The sequence below is a fragment of the Ranitomeya variabilis genome, chromosome 5 (assembly GCF_051348905.1).
Source record: "Ranitomeya variabilis isolate aRanVar5 chromosome 5, aRanVar5.hap1, whole genome shotgun sequence".
In the NCBI taxonomy this organism is placed as follows: domain Eukaryota; kingdom Metazoa; phylum Chordata; class Amphibia; order Anura; family Dendrobatidae; genus Ranitomeya; species Ranitomeya variabilis.
Genome location: NC_135236.1, coordinates 166,437,967 through 166,450,924, shown reverse-complemented (window position 1 = coordinate 166,450,924; position 12,958 = coordinate 166,437,967). Strand labels below are relative to the sequence as shown.

The 12,958-nt window shown below is 44.3% G+C and overlaps 1 protein-coding gene across 2 annotated transcripts in view; it reads left to right on the top strand.

Moving 5' to 3' along the window:
• HAPLN3 (hyaluronan and proteoglycan link protein 3) overlaps positions 1–12,958 on the top strand; it is a 230,377-nt gene that overhangs the window by 174,747 nt on the left and 42,672 nt on the right. For both annotated transcript variants that reach the window (XM_077263462.1, XM_077263461.1), the window contains exon 2: positions 7,455–7,612. In XM_077263462.1, the coding sequence (XP_077119577.1) occupies positions 7,492–7,612 (121 nt within the window). In that variant the 5' untranslated portion in view covers positions 7,455–7,491. The remainder of the gene's footprint in view (positions 1–7,454; positions 7,613–12,958) is intronic.

The following is a 12,958-nucleotide window of genomic DNA, read 5'->3' as shown; positions in this document are numbered from 1 at the left end:
ATCACACAGGCACAGAGCACACATCAGACACATCACACAGGCACAGCACACACATCAGACACATCACACAGGCACAGGGCACACATCACACAGGCACAGCACACACATCAGACACATCACACAGGCACAGGGCACACATCAGACACATCACACAGGCACAGAGCACACATCAGACACATCACACAGGCACAGCACACACATCACACAGGCACAGAGCACACATCAGACACATCACACAGGCACAGCACACACATCAGACACATCACACAGGCACAGGGCACACATCAGACACATCACACAGGCACAGAGCACACATCAGACTCATCACACAGGCACAGCACACACTTCAGACACATCACACAGGCACAGGGCACACATCAGACACATCACACAGGCACAGCACACACATCAGACACATCACACAGGCACAGGGCACACATCAGACACATCACACAGGCACAGAGCACACATCAGACACATCACACAGGCACAGCACACACATCAGACACATCACACAGGCACAGCACACACATCAGACACATCACACAGGCACAGGGCACACATCAGACACATCACACAGGCACAGAGCATACATCAGACTCATCACACAGGCACAGCACACACTTCAGACACATCACACAGGCACAGGGCACACATCAGACACATCACACAGGCACAGCACACACATCAGACACATCACACAGGCACAGGGCACACATCAGACACATCACACAGGCACAGAGCACACATCAGACTCATCACACAGGCACAGCACACACTTCAGACACATCACACAGGCACAGAGCACATATCAGACACTTCACACAGGCACAGAGCACATATCAGACACATCACACAGTCACAGCGCACACATCAGACACATCACACAGGCACAGCACACACATCAGACACTTCACACAGGCACAGCGCACACATCAGACACATCACACAGGCACAGCACACACATCAGACACATCACACAGGCACAGAGCACACATCAGACACATCACACAGGCACAGCACACACATCAGACACATCACACAGGCACAGCACACACATCAGACACATCACACAGTTACAGCGCACACATCAGACACGTCACACAGGCACAGCACAGACATCAGACACATCACACAGTCACAGCGCACACATCAGACACATCACACAGGCACAGCACACACATCAGACACTTCACACAGGCACAGAGCACATATCAGACACATCACACAAGCACAGCACACACATCACACAAGCACAGAGCACACATCAGACACATCACACAGGCACAGAGCACATATCAGACACATCACACAGGCACAGCACACACATCAGACACATCACACAGGCACAGAGCACACATCAGACACATCACACAGGCACAGCACACACATCAGACACATCACACAGGCACAGGGCACACATCAGACACATCACACAGGCACAGGGCACACATCAGACACATCACACAGGCACAGAGCACACATCAGACACATCACACAGGCACAGCACACACTTCAGACACATCACACAGGCACAGAGCACACATCAGACACATCACACAGGCACAGCACACACATCAGACACATCACACAGGCACAGAGCACACATCAGACACATCACACAAGCATAGAGCACACATCAGACACATCACACAGGCAGAGCACATATCAGACACATCACACAGGCACAGTACACACATCAGACACATTTAAACAGGCACAGCACACACATCAGATACATCACACAGTCACAGAGCACACATCAGACAAGTCACACAAGCATAGTGCACATATCACATGAGCATATTGCACAAATCAGACACATAACAGAAGCACTACACATACCAGACACGTAACAGAAGCACTTTGCACAAATCAGACATGTCACAGGACCACATCGCACACATCAGACATGTCACAGGACCACATCGCACACATCAGACAGTCACATGACACTAGCACAGAGCACTTAGGAGACACATCTCACAAGACCAGCGCACACATCACAGAAATACAGGACAGACGCTGAACATATACATTAGACAAGCACAAACCAATTGCTTGTGCCAAATTATCACTGCACAAAATATATCATACCCACCTACACATGCTGCTGCTTATACTCGCCTTGATTCAAACCATACTGCAAACTTCTGTTTGCTTCCCAGTTGTATATACATTATGCAGTACCCAGTTCTGGGTCCTCTTCTGGGCCTCGCTTCCATTCTGGGCCCCTCTATGCAGGTGTATTGGCTGTATAGACCATGTGTTTGCTTTTGCCCTTGGTGCATTTTGATGTTCCAATTTTAGTTGTCAATGCACCATGAATGAGCACCAATCAGTTACAGACAAGATGTTTGCACAGGTCGAACAATAATTGGGTACAACAATCGCTAATCTGGGAAATGACAATGTGCTAGTGATAATGATTTTTTTGTGTGATATAAATGATCTGATCTCTGGAGAGACCAGGGTTTTGCTTGTTTGTTGGGTAATCTCTGGCACGTTTACACTGGCAGATAATTGGGAGAAAGCATTCATTCCGATTATCTTCTTGTGTGAATCCATCATAACCATACAGATCGAGACAGATGACAATCTCTGCTTGGCTGCAGCATCCAGTTTTGGAGAGAAGAAGAGAATGTTGAGTGACAGCCCCCGGGATGGAAGTGCGGCAGGGATTCATGGGGCAGCATGGCCTATTTCTCTTTTTAATAGAATGCTTGGGCCATAAGTGAATTACAAGAAAGACGACAACCCCCGTAAAGGATAGAAAGAACAATTCAATAATCAAGGGACCCACAGAAAGAATGTACAAATGTGTTATATTTACAGATATGAAACCTCTCTTCAATGATGTTCCACCAATTGGCAAAAAGTTTTCTCACAATCACAACTTTCACTTTTCCTGTGGATAGGAAAAAGTCTATTAGTCTTATGTAGTCATTTTGTTTATTTTTGTTGTAGTTTTTCAATAGTAAAAACATCTTTTCAAAGATAAGTTATGTTCTAAGTGACATACTGTAATATATCCAAATATAAACTAGTTACTTGTATGTTTGCTACTTTAATAAATGATTGTGTACAGAGAAGGAACATACTATATTGTTATTATTTCTATAGCACCAGTAATTGTGCAACACTTTACAGATACCATCATCACTGTCCCCATTGGGGCTCACAATCTATGTTCCCTATCAATATATTTTGAAGTGTGGAATTAAACCCACGCAAACAAGGGGAGAATGTACAAACAACTTACACATGTTGTCCTTGGTGGAATTTGAACCCAGGACCCCAGCGCTGAAAATCAACTGTACTAACCACTGTGCTGTCCACCACTAATGGACCTCTTTTGTTGCCGCCTGCTATAGACCAGTACCACAGTGCACAGTTACTCATGTTTTCCTTCTGTACATATATTACCGTAATTACTTTGCTCCATGTGCCTAGAATTACTCAATTTTACCTGATCATTTTGCAGAACTGTGAATGAAAAGTCCAGGTGTTCTCAATATAACAGATAAGACTAATTGTTTGACTTTAATCATTACCATGTATCATATTTTACAAGAGCCTTTAGAGATCAATAGGCTGGCAAATTAGTAGCCAGAGAGGTTTTTGTGCCTTAATTCTTTGGGGAGCTCTTTAATTTTGTAATCTGTAAGGAATGTAAGTATATAGCCACTGGCCTAGTTCTGTTGTATACAATGAAGGCTGACATCAATTAGGAATCTGCTCCTAGACATGAAGATCAAGTTCATAAAGTAATGTTAGAGTACATCAACTGTACCCTACCAGCTTGGTGGTAGACCAAACCATACATTTTTTTCGAACTTAAGAGCCCTATTTAAAGAGAACCTGTTATCAGGATTTCGTGTGCCTGTAAAGGTGCTTGAATGCTGAGTAAATCCTTATCTTTTTTGCACAAATCTGTTTTGTTGTTTTAGAGAAATCCATAGTTGAAATTGTATGCTAATGAGATGCAAGTGCAGTGGGGGGGCCCTGAACTTAGAGTGCTCCTGCCCTCTCTCCATGTTCCTTGCTGGTGCACACTCAGGGGTCCGATTCGCTGTTTCAAACAAACATGTGGTTTATTATTAAATGTCCATAAACTGTTAAGCTTAATAAAACAAAACAGCTTCTACTGGGTGCAAAAGTTATAACAAAACCAAAACGGAAAATAAACAGTCCATATATAGCATGGGCTCACCAGTTATGGTGAATTTCAGTCCTCAACTTAGCCTCTAGCCGAGACTGAGCCACACAAGCAAGGTCTTTTCACCTTGCACACACAGACCACAAATGATACAGCTGGATTTCCTCATATCTGCCATACCGCGCCACAGGGTGGGGATATGTCAGCAGGCAGTCCCACCCATCTCTCTAACTGCTTGTAAACCAGGCCCTTGCCATGCCCTATTAACATTCTCAGCACTATACGTGCTGGAGCTTGCTTCCGGGTGTACATCACAGAGGATAATCACCTCTGTAATACATATCCCCCTTCAATAATGTGTCCAGCAGCTATCTTACATACCCTCCCCTCTGCCCAAAGCCGGGGGGCTTGGCACCTTCTGCCATCATACAGTGGACCCTCGACAGAGCATTAGCATTGCCATGCAGTTTTCTGGGCCTATTCTCCACATGGAAGCTAAAATCCTGAAAAGCTAGGAACAACCTAGCCACTCAGACATTGATCCCCAGTGTTCTCCATTGTTCTTTCCTAGGCGGCAATTGTCTGACAGTAACCTGAACTTCCTACCTAAAAGGTAGTACCTTAAAGTATTCCACGCCCACTTGATAGCCAAATACTCCTCCTCTACGATGGAGTAGTTTTTCTTGCTGGAAGATAGTTTCTGACTCAGGCACATTATCGAGTGTTATTTGCTTTTCACTTCCTGAGACAAGATGGCACCTAATCTGACATCTGATGTGTGCATTTGAACCACAAACTATTTTTAAGTCACGAGCCACCAATACTGGCTGTATGCGCAAGGCTAGCTTCAGTTCCTGGCTTGTTGTCTTAGCTTCCGGAGACCATTTGACAATAGCTGACTTTGTTCTGAAAAGGAGGTCCTTCAGAGGTTAGGGATGAACCGACGGTAGGAACTCATGATGCCCAGAAACACTCTGACCTTTTTGTTTAAGAGCAGTTGTGGACAATTCTGGACTGCGTCAACCTTATTCAATTGGGGTTTGATCTTGCCCCTGCCTACGATATATCCCAAGTACTTGGTTTCTCCTATCCCTATGGCACATTTCTTTGGGTTTATGGAAAACACTGCATCCTGACATTCTGGAAACAACCATTTGGAATTGAAAAGGCTATCTTATCCTTGGCATCCTTGGAGAGGGTAATCTGCCAATATCCTATTGTGAGGTCTAGAGTGGTAATTTACTGGGCTGTCCCCAGCCTTTCAATGAGCTCGTCGATGTGGGGCGTTGGATAGGTGTCAAATTTAGAAACGTCTTTCAGATTCCGGTAGCCATTGTAGAACCGCCATTCTCCATCTGGTTCAGCAACAAGACGATGAGACTAGACCAGCCGCTCTTGAACATTTTTTTCACCTCTTTCAAGATTACCTCTCAGCGAGGTAATCTGCTATGGATTCAAATTCACCCGGACATGAAGCTCCGGGAGGACTTCATGTTCTGTGACCTGAGTACAACCTGGCAACTCTGAAAACAGGTATCTGTTCCGATGAAGCAATTCTCGTCACTGCTGCTTGAATGTGATTTTTTTTTCTAAAACATATTATATTCATTATGTCAAATAGGGACAGGTCACTGAGGGTCAGTGAACTGTCATACGCCCATACAGGTGAATACCTAATCAGAGCACCACAAAACTGATTTAATCAACCAAGGTATCATTTTAATCAGTATAACAGTGCCGATCTGACACTTTCTGTAGGTTACTGTCCACAATCCCGATGACAGGTTCGCTTTAAACCTTTCCACCAGACTGTCCGTCTGTGGATAGTACACTGAGGTCCTGCGTTGTTCAGGGTTTTGCACAACTCTCTCATCACCTTTGACATGAATGGAGTCCCTTGGTCTGTTAGGATCTCCTTAGGCAACCTTTCCTGGAAAAGATATTGACCAACTTCCGAGCTATACACTTAGTAGACAAGTTTCATAGTGTTACGGCCTCCAGATACCATGTAGCATACTACTCGACCACCAGGATATACTTATGGCTTTTGGCAGACTTGACCAGGAGTCACACATGATCCTTGAGTATGTGATCAAATGGGACCTCAATTATGAGCAACGTTACTAAGGGACTATGGAGTTGAGCTGTCAGATGGGACAAGTCTTACAATAGTTCATGATCTCTTGGTGACAGCCAGACAAGTAGAATCTGTGGAGGATCCGATCCTTTATTTATTTATTTTTTACAGCAGCAGCTATTAATCATTTAGGAGACCATTTACAGTTTGCTATGTTACAGATTTACAATGCATCTATAGAAATCAGATGCTGTACCGTGGCTCCATATGGCATCCAACTTTTTTCACTCACCCATACGTTTGAACGGGCGAGTCTCATCCGATTTAGGGAGGAAACTAGTGCTTGCTGCGATTTTTTTTCACATGCAGAATCGGTCCGTGAAAAAAAAATGCTTATCTGCACTATCCCATTGCATAATAATTGTCCGAGTGCAGCCGTGAATAATATAAATATAAATTAACTTTCGCGGACAACATTTGGACTGAAAATACGGTTGTGTGACTCAGCTCTTTCAAAAAGTTTTTGACATAGATCCTTATCATAAGGCCATGTTCACACCTTCAGTATTTGGTCAGTATTTTACATTAGTATTTGTAAGCCAAAACCAGAAGTGAAACAATCAAGAGGAAAAGTATAATAGAAACATCTCACCACTTCTGTATTTATCACCCACTCCTGGTTTTGGCTTACAGATACTGATGTAAAATACTTAACAAATACTGAACGTGTGAACGTGGCCTTAGAGGCAGGATTACAATGACAGGTAATACCTCTATACATGCCTAATAACACAGCATCCACCAATCACAATGGGGAATTTCATGTCACAGCTGACCATGCTCCCCCTCTTTTCATAATAACATTTGCACAGAATCATTATATGCTTCAATACAAAAGATGGGATTGAGTGTGGTCATTGTGGTCTAAAAAAGCCCCCATGGTCAGTGTGAAAATTTTAAAATTTATAATATAGATATTAAAGCTTATAAAGTGAAAAGAAAAAACATCGGCATTATTTTTTTAAATATACATGTAACATAACACCTGAGTTAAACAAGTCAATTTCAGATAATAGTTTCTCTTTAATGCACTTGATTGTTAAAATTAGCCCTACATCTCTAGAGCAGACTTGATAATGGAAGGTAAAGAAAAAAGTCAACTTTATGGAAGAATATAAATTGGCAAATGTTACGTCCTTGTTTTGTTTTTCTTTTCAGAGACTGTTCATCTGGAGCACAGCCCTAGTAAGTCACCATGCAGCCGGGAATAGCTATCTTCCTCATACTCGTCGGCACTTGTCACTGCCTTCCTTTCTATAATGGTTTCTACTATGATCATATCCTGAATAACAAATCTGGAAACGGCAATGGAGACGGTAGGAACCTCAGAAACACTGCATTTAATTATGATTCATTGCATGATATTGGGTTATTGTGGATTTTTTTTATGTGAATTAAATATATATCTTCAGTTTAAGGCCCTTTCACACTTCAGATTTGTTGGCACATGTGATATTCATTATTTTTGCAGATAGAGCACAAGGCAAATTACATGGAACATGCCTTTTCATTTCCTTTTTATCTGCAGACCCATTGTCAGCAAAAAAAAAAAGAAAAATGGAGACTTCTATCTTGAATCTTGTTGTAGAACAAAGTCGCCAATGAAAGTCAATGGCCATTGAGAAAAATGGATAGGATACAGATATCATTCGTATATTGTCCATATTTTACTACCGCATATACTCGAGTATAAGCTGACCCGTGTATAAGCCTAATTTTGCTATGGAAAACTGGGTAAGCTTATTGACTCGAGTATAAGCTGGGTATGCATTGTCCCCTCATCCCTGTCCTGCTATGTGTGACTCCCCAGTCTCCTAGTTGTATGCATAGCTCGGCATCCTCCCCCTTGTATGCATGGCTCGGCGTCCTTTCCCGTCCTCCCCCTTGTATGCATGGCTCGGCGTCCTCCCCCTTCTATGCATGGCTCGGCGTTCTCCCCCCCGTCCTCCCCCTTGTATGAATGGCTCAGTGTCATCCCCCGTCCTCCCCCTTGAATGCATGTCTCTCCGTCCTCTCCCATCCTCGCCCTTGTGTGCATGGCTCTGCATCCTCCCCCATCATATTCACCCTCCTCGCGTGGTCGCTGCACATCCCTACATCTCCCTTGTCCAGGCGCAGCAGATCTTCCTGTGCTGAGCGGTCATGTGGTACCGCTCATTAAGGTAATGAATATGCACTCCACGCCTATGGGAGTAGAGACACGTGCATATTCATTACCTTAATGAGTGGTACCACGTGACCGCTGAGCACAGGAAGAGCTGCCACACCGGGACAACAGAGATGCAGTGATGTGCAGCGGCCACGCGAGGAAGGCGAGAATGATGTCACAGCTGCTCCTACCACTGCTCCGTCAATGACCCTCCCCCACTGGCTTTCTGGACAATGACTTGTGTATAAGCCGAGGGGGCGTTTTCAGCACAAACAAATGTGCTGAAAATCTGGGCTTATACATGATTATATACGGTATTTATTGGATAGGAAAAGCTAAAAAAAACTTAATGTGAGAAAAATAGATGCAAAAGGACTGTAAAAACCGACACATGGACCAAAAATTGGTTCCAGCAAACAAAAAATTCCTCTGGCTTTCAGTCATGGAGGTGTGTTGGGAGCAGCTACAGTCAGTGCTCTGTACATAGTGATCAGCGGCTATAAGCACACTCCAGGATTTTGATTGACAGCTTGCTCTGTACAGATGCACCCAAGGCCGGCTCCAGGTTTTCGTGGGCCCCAGATGAAAAAGTCTCAGTGGGCCCCTTTAACACATACCACAATTCATGATGCACAGATACGGCAGAGAAATACAGGTATAGTACAATGCCAAAGATTTCACTTCTTACATTACATGAGTGATATCTATTGTAACTTCTAATAGGTCAGAAATTGGACAGTAAAGTCCTCCATGCAATATTATTGGCACCACATAAGATGCTCCATATGTAATTGGCCCCATAAGATGCTCCAGATATAATTGGCCCCATAAGATGCTCCATATGGAATTGACCCCATAAGATACTCCATATGGAATTGGCCCCATAAGATGCTCCATATATAATGGGCCCCATATACTGCTCCATATGTAATTGGCCCCATAAGATGCTCCAAATATTAAAAAAATAAATAAAAATGGAATACTCATCTCTTCTCACTGGCCGCTGCTCTGTTCCAGACTCCTCAGCGTCACGATCTTCTGGCTGTCACGCTGCAGCACTGCAGGTAAATACAAACTCCAATAGATGGCAGCATAGTGGAGAGAGGGTTGAAAACATGCTCAGAGCAGAGCAGCAGAACTGCAGCGAGGCTACCACCAGGTGGCAGCAGAACAGTCAGACAAGCCGGATCGATACCAGAAAGTAGCATTGTTCCAAGGGGAATCCCAAACACAGAGTCAGAGGAGCTCCAAAAGGTTAGTAACGGTCCATAGCAGAAGTACCAGAGGGAAGAGACAGAATCAGGTCAGAGCCAAAGCAGAGTTAAGTACCAGGGAATCCAAGCACGCAGGGACACACAGAGTCAGGGCAGGAAGAGGGGAATGAACAGACACAGGCAAAGACAGCTAAACGCAGCAGGACGAATCAGGGTCTCTCCAGAGCCAGCTACACACACCGTAGGCAGGAAATATAACTGGCACTGTCTGCAGGATGCAGTGCAGAGAAATAGCAGACCCAACACCTGAACGAGGCAGAGTAAGTTAACCCCTGACATGACCAGACCAGGAAAGGAGAGACAGGACCCAAAACCTGGTCTGGATCATGACACCGTCTCTCTGCACTATGACTGTTCAGGCAGAAGGGACTATTCTGACTCATGGGTATGTAGAACGCAGTGGTGCCTGGATAGACCTATTCTTTTGGGCGCTTCCGTATTGACCTGTACTCACGTTCATACCGATTTATCAGATAGCTTAACTCAGCCACGTTCTCATGTAAGAAGACTCCAGGAAAAGAGGATTGCTTTAACCGAAATTCTTGTATTATGATGAAAGTAGCAGGTAAAAAGGAATATTCAACAGAGGACATGTAGTAGGATGCATACAGATGGAGGAATGATGACAAAATGGAGAATAAGGGCGTGAACAAACATACATCACAGGACTACAGTGAGAGAGTTGGGACAAAATACAGGGAAAAGCAAACTTCTGCCTAGAAAGAAGGATAGAACACAAGCAATGCAAACATTGAATGATTTCCCAAGTCGTGGGACATGACACTCCCCGTCTGAAATCCTTGGATTTCACGATGTCCGTAATTCTTCGAAGTCGTTCGAACCTGAAAAAACAAGAGGAAGAAAACATGCATGCAATAATAAACATAAAAGATTTTTAAGTCCAACTCGTTGTTGTTGACCCGTAGATCACACCGAAAGATAAGTTCAAGTATATAAAACCCATCTTCAGATTGGGGAAGCCGCAAACATGCAAACTCTTCCACCAACCCAGAATCCAATGGGAATGTTAAGGGTTCAATCCAATGGAAAATGTCAACATTCAATAAACTGGGGGATGAGGAGGAATGCTCCCCGCCGTGAACAACGTCCAGGAGCATGTTCAGTTCATGTGATGTCCTCCTTTCGTAGAAGCAACACGAGTTCAGTGACCGGGCGGAAGAAGGTTCGGGTAGAGCCCCCTTTTGTCACCTTAACTTCTACCTTACGAGTCTTTCCGTCCTCACTGGGTAGGACCTTGGTGATAAGTCAAAAAAAACACCATTGGAGGAAAACCTCCACTAAACTCAAAAAAAACACCAGAACACAGGCATGCTTACCTGTTCAAGGCCTCCAACAATTGCACTACCCAGGGTGCACCAGGCCCAAGTAAAGATAGCAAACAACACAGGTGCAAATAATACCGATGCAGCCAACCTACAATCAGGAATTGGCTGCTTGGAGCACCCGTGCAAAAAATAGTCTGTATGTGGCATGTTCACACAGGACTGCAAAGTATATGGTGAAAAGCCTATTAATGACGCCATATATATAGCGGGCTAACCATGATGCATCCTGTGTGAACAGAGGCCACAGTGTACAGAGCCATCTAGGGCCCAGGCGCACCCTGGAAAAATGTACAGTGCACCAAAAACATAACAATGTATGCAAGGTATTGGTTGATATTATGGCCACAATATTGAAGCTGCCAACCCACGTCAAGGGTCCTTGTATCTTGGCAGTCCTAATCTAAAAAAACACCATTGGAGGAAAACCTCCACTAAACTCAAAAAAAACACCAGAACACAGGCATGCTTACCTGTTCAAGGCCTCCAACAATTGCACTACCCAGGGTGCACCAGGCCCAAGTAAAGATAGCAAACAACACAGGTGCAAATAATACCGATGCAGCCAACCTACAATCAGGAATTGGCTGCTTGGAGCACCCGTGCAAAAAATAGTCTGTATGTGGCATGTTCACACAGGACTGCAAAGTATATGGTGAAAAGCCTATTAATGACGCCATATATATAGCGGGCTAACCATGATGCATCCTGTGTGAACAGAGGCCACAGTGTACAGAGCCATCTAGGGCCCAGGCGCACCCTGGAAAAATGTACAGTGCACCAAAAACATAACAATGTATGCAAGGTATTGGTTGATATTATGGCCACAATATTGAAGCTGCCAACCCACGTCAAGGGTCCTTGTATCTTGGCAGTCCTAATCTAAAAAAACACCATTGGAGGAAAACCTCCACTAAACTCAAAAAAAACACCAGAACACAGGCATGCTTACCTGTTCAAGGCCTCCAACAATTGCACTACCCAGGGTGCACCAGGCCCAAGTAAAGATAGCAAACAACACAGGTGCAAATAATACCGATGCAGCCAACCTACAATCAGGAATTGGCTGCTTGGAGCACCCGTGCAAAAAATAGTCTGTATGTGGCATGTTCACACAGGACTGCAAAGTATATGGTGAAAAGCCTATTAATGACGCCATATATATAGCGGGCTAACCATGATGCATCCTGTGTGAACAGAGGCCACAGTGTACAGAGCCATCTAGGGCCCAGGCGCACCCTGGAAAAATGTACAGTGCACCAAAAACATAACAATGTATGCAAGGTATTGGTTGATATTATGGCCACAATATTGAAGCTGCCAACCCACGTCAAGGGTCCTTGTATCTTGGCAGTCCTAATCTAAAAAAACACCATTGGAGGAAAACCTCCACTAAACTCAAAAAAAACACCAGAACACAGGCATGCTTACCTGTTCAAGGCCTCCAACAATTGCACTACCCAGGGTGCACCAGGCCCAAGTAAAGATAGCAAACAACACAGGTGCAAATAATACCGATGCAGCCAACCTACAATCAGGAATTGGCTGCTTGGAGCACCCGTGCAAAAAATAGTCTGTATGTGGCATGTTCACACAGGACTGCAAAGTATATGGTGAAAAGCCTATTAATGACGCCATATATATAGCGGGCTAACCATGATGCATCCTGTGTGAACAGAGGCCACAGTGTACAGAGCCATCTAGGGCCCAGGCGCACCCTGGAAAAATGTACAGTGCACCAAAAACATAACAATGTATGCAAGGTATTGGTTGATATTATGGCCACAGTATTGAAGCTGCCAACCCACGTCAAGGGTCCTTGTATCTTGGCAGTCCTAATCTAAAAAAACACCATTGGAGGAAAACCTCCACTAAACTCAAAAAAAACACCAGAAC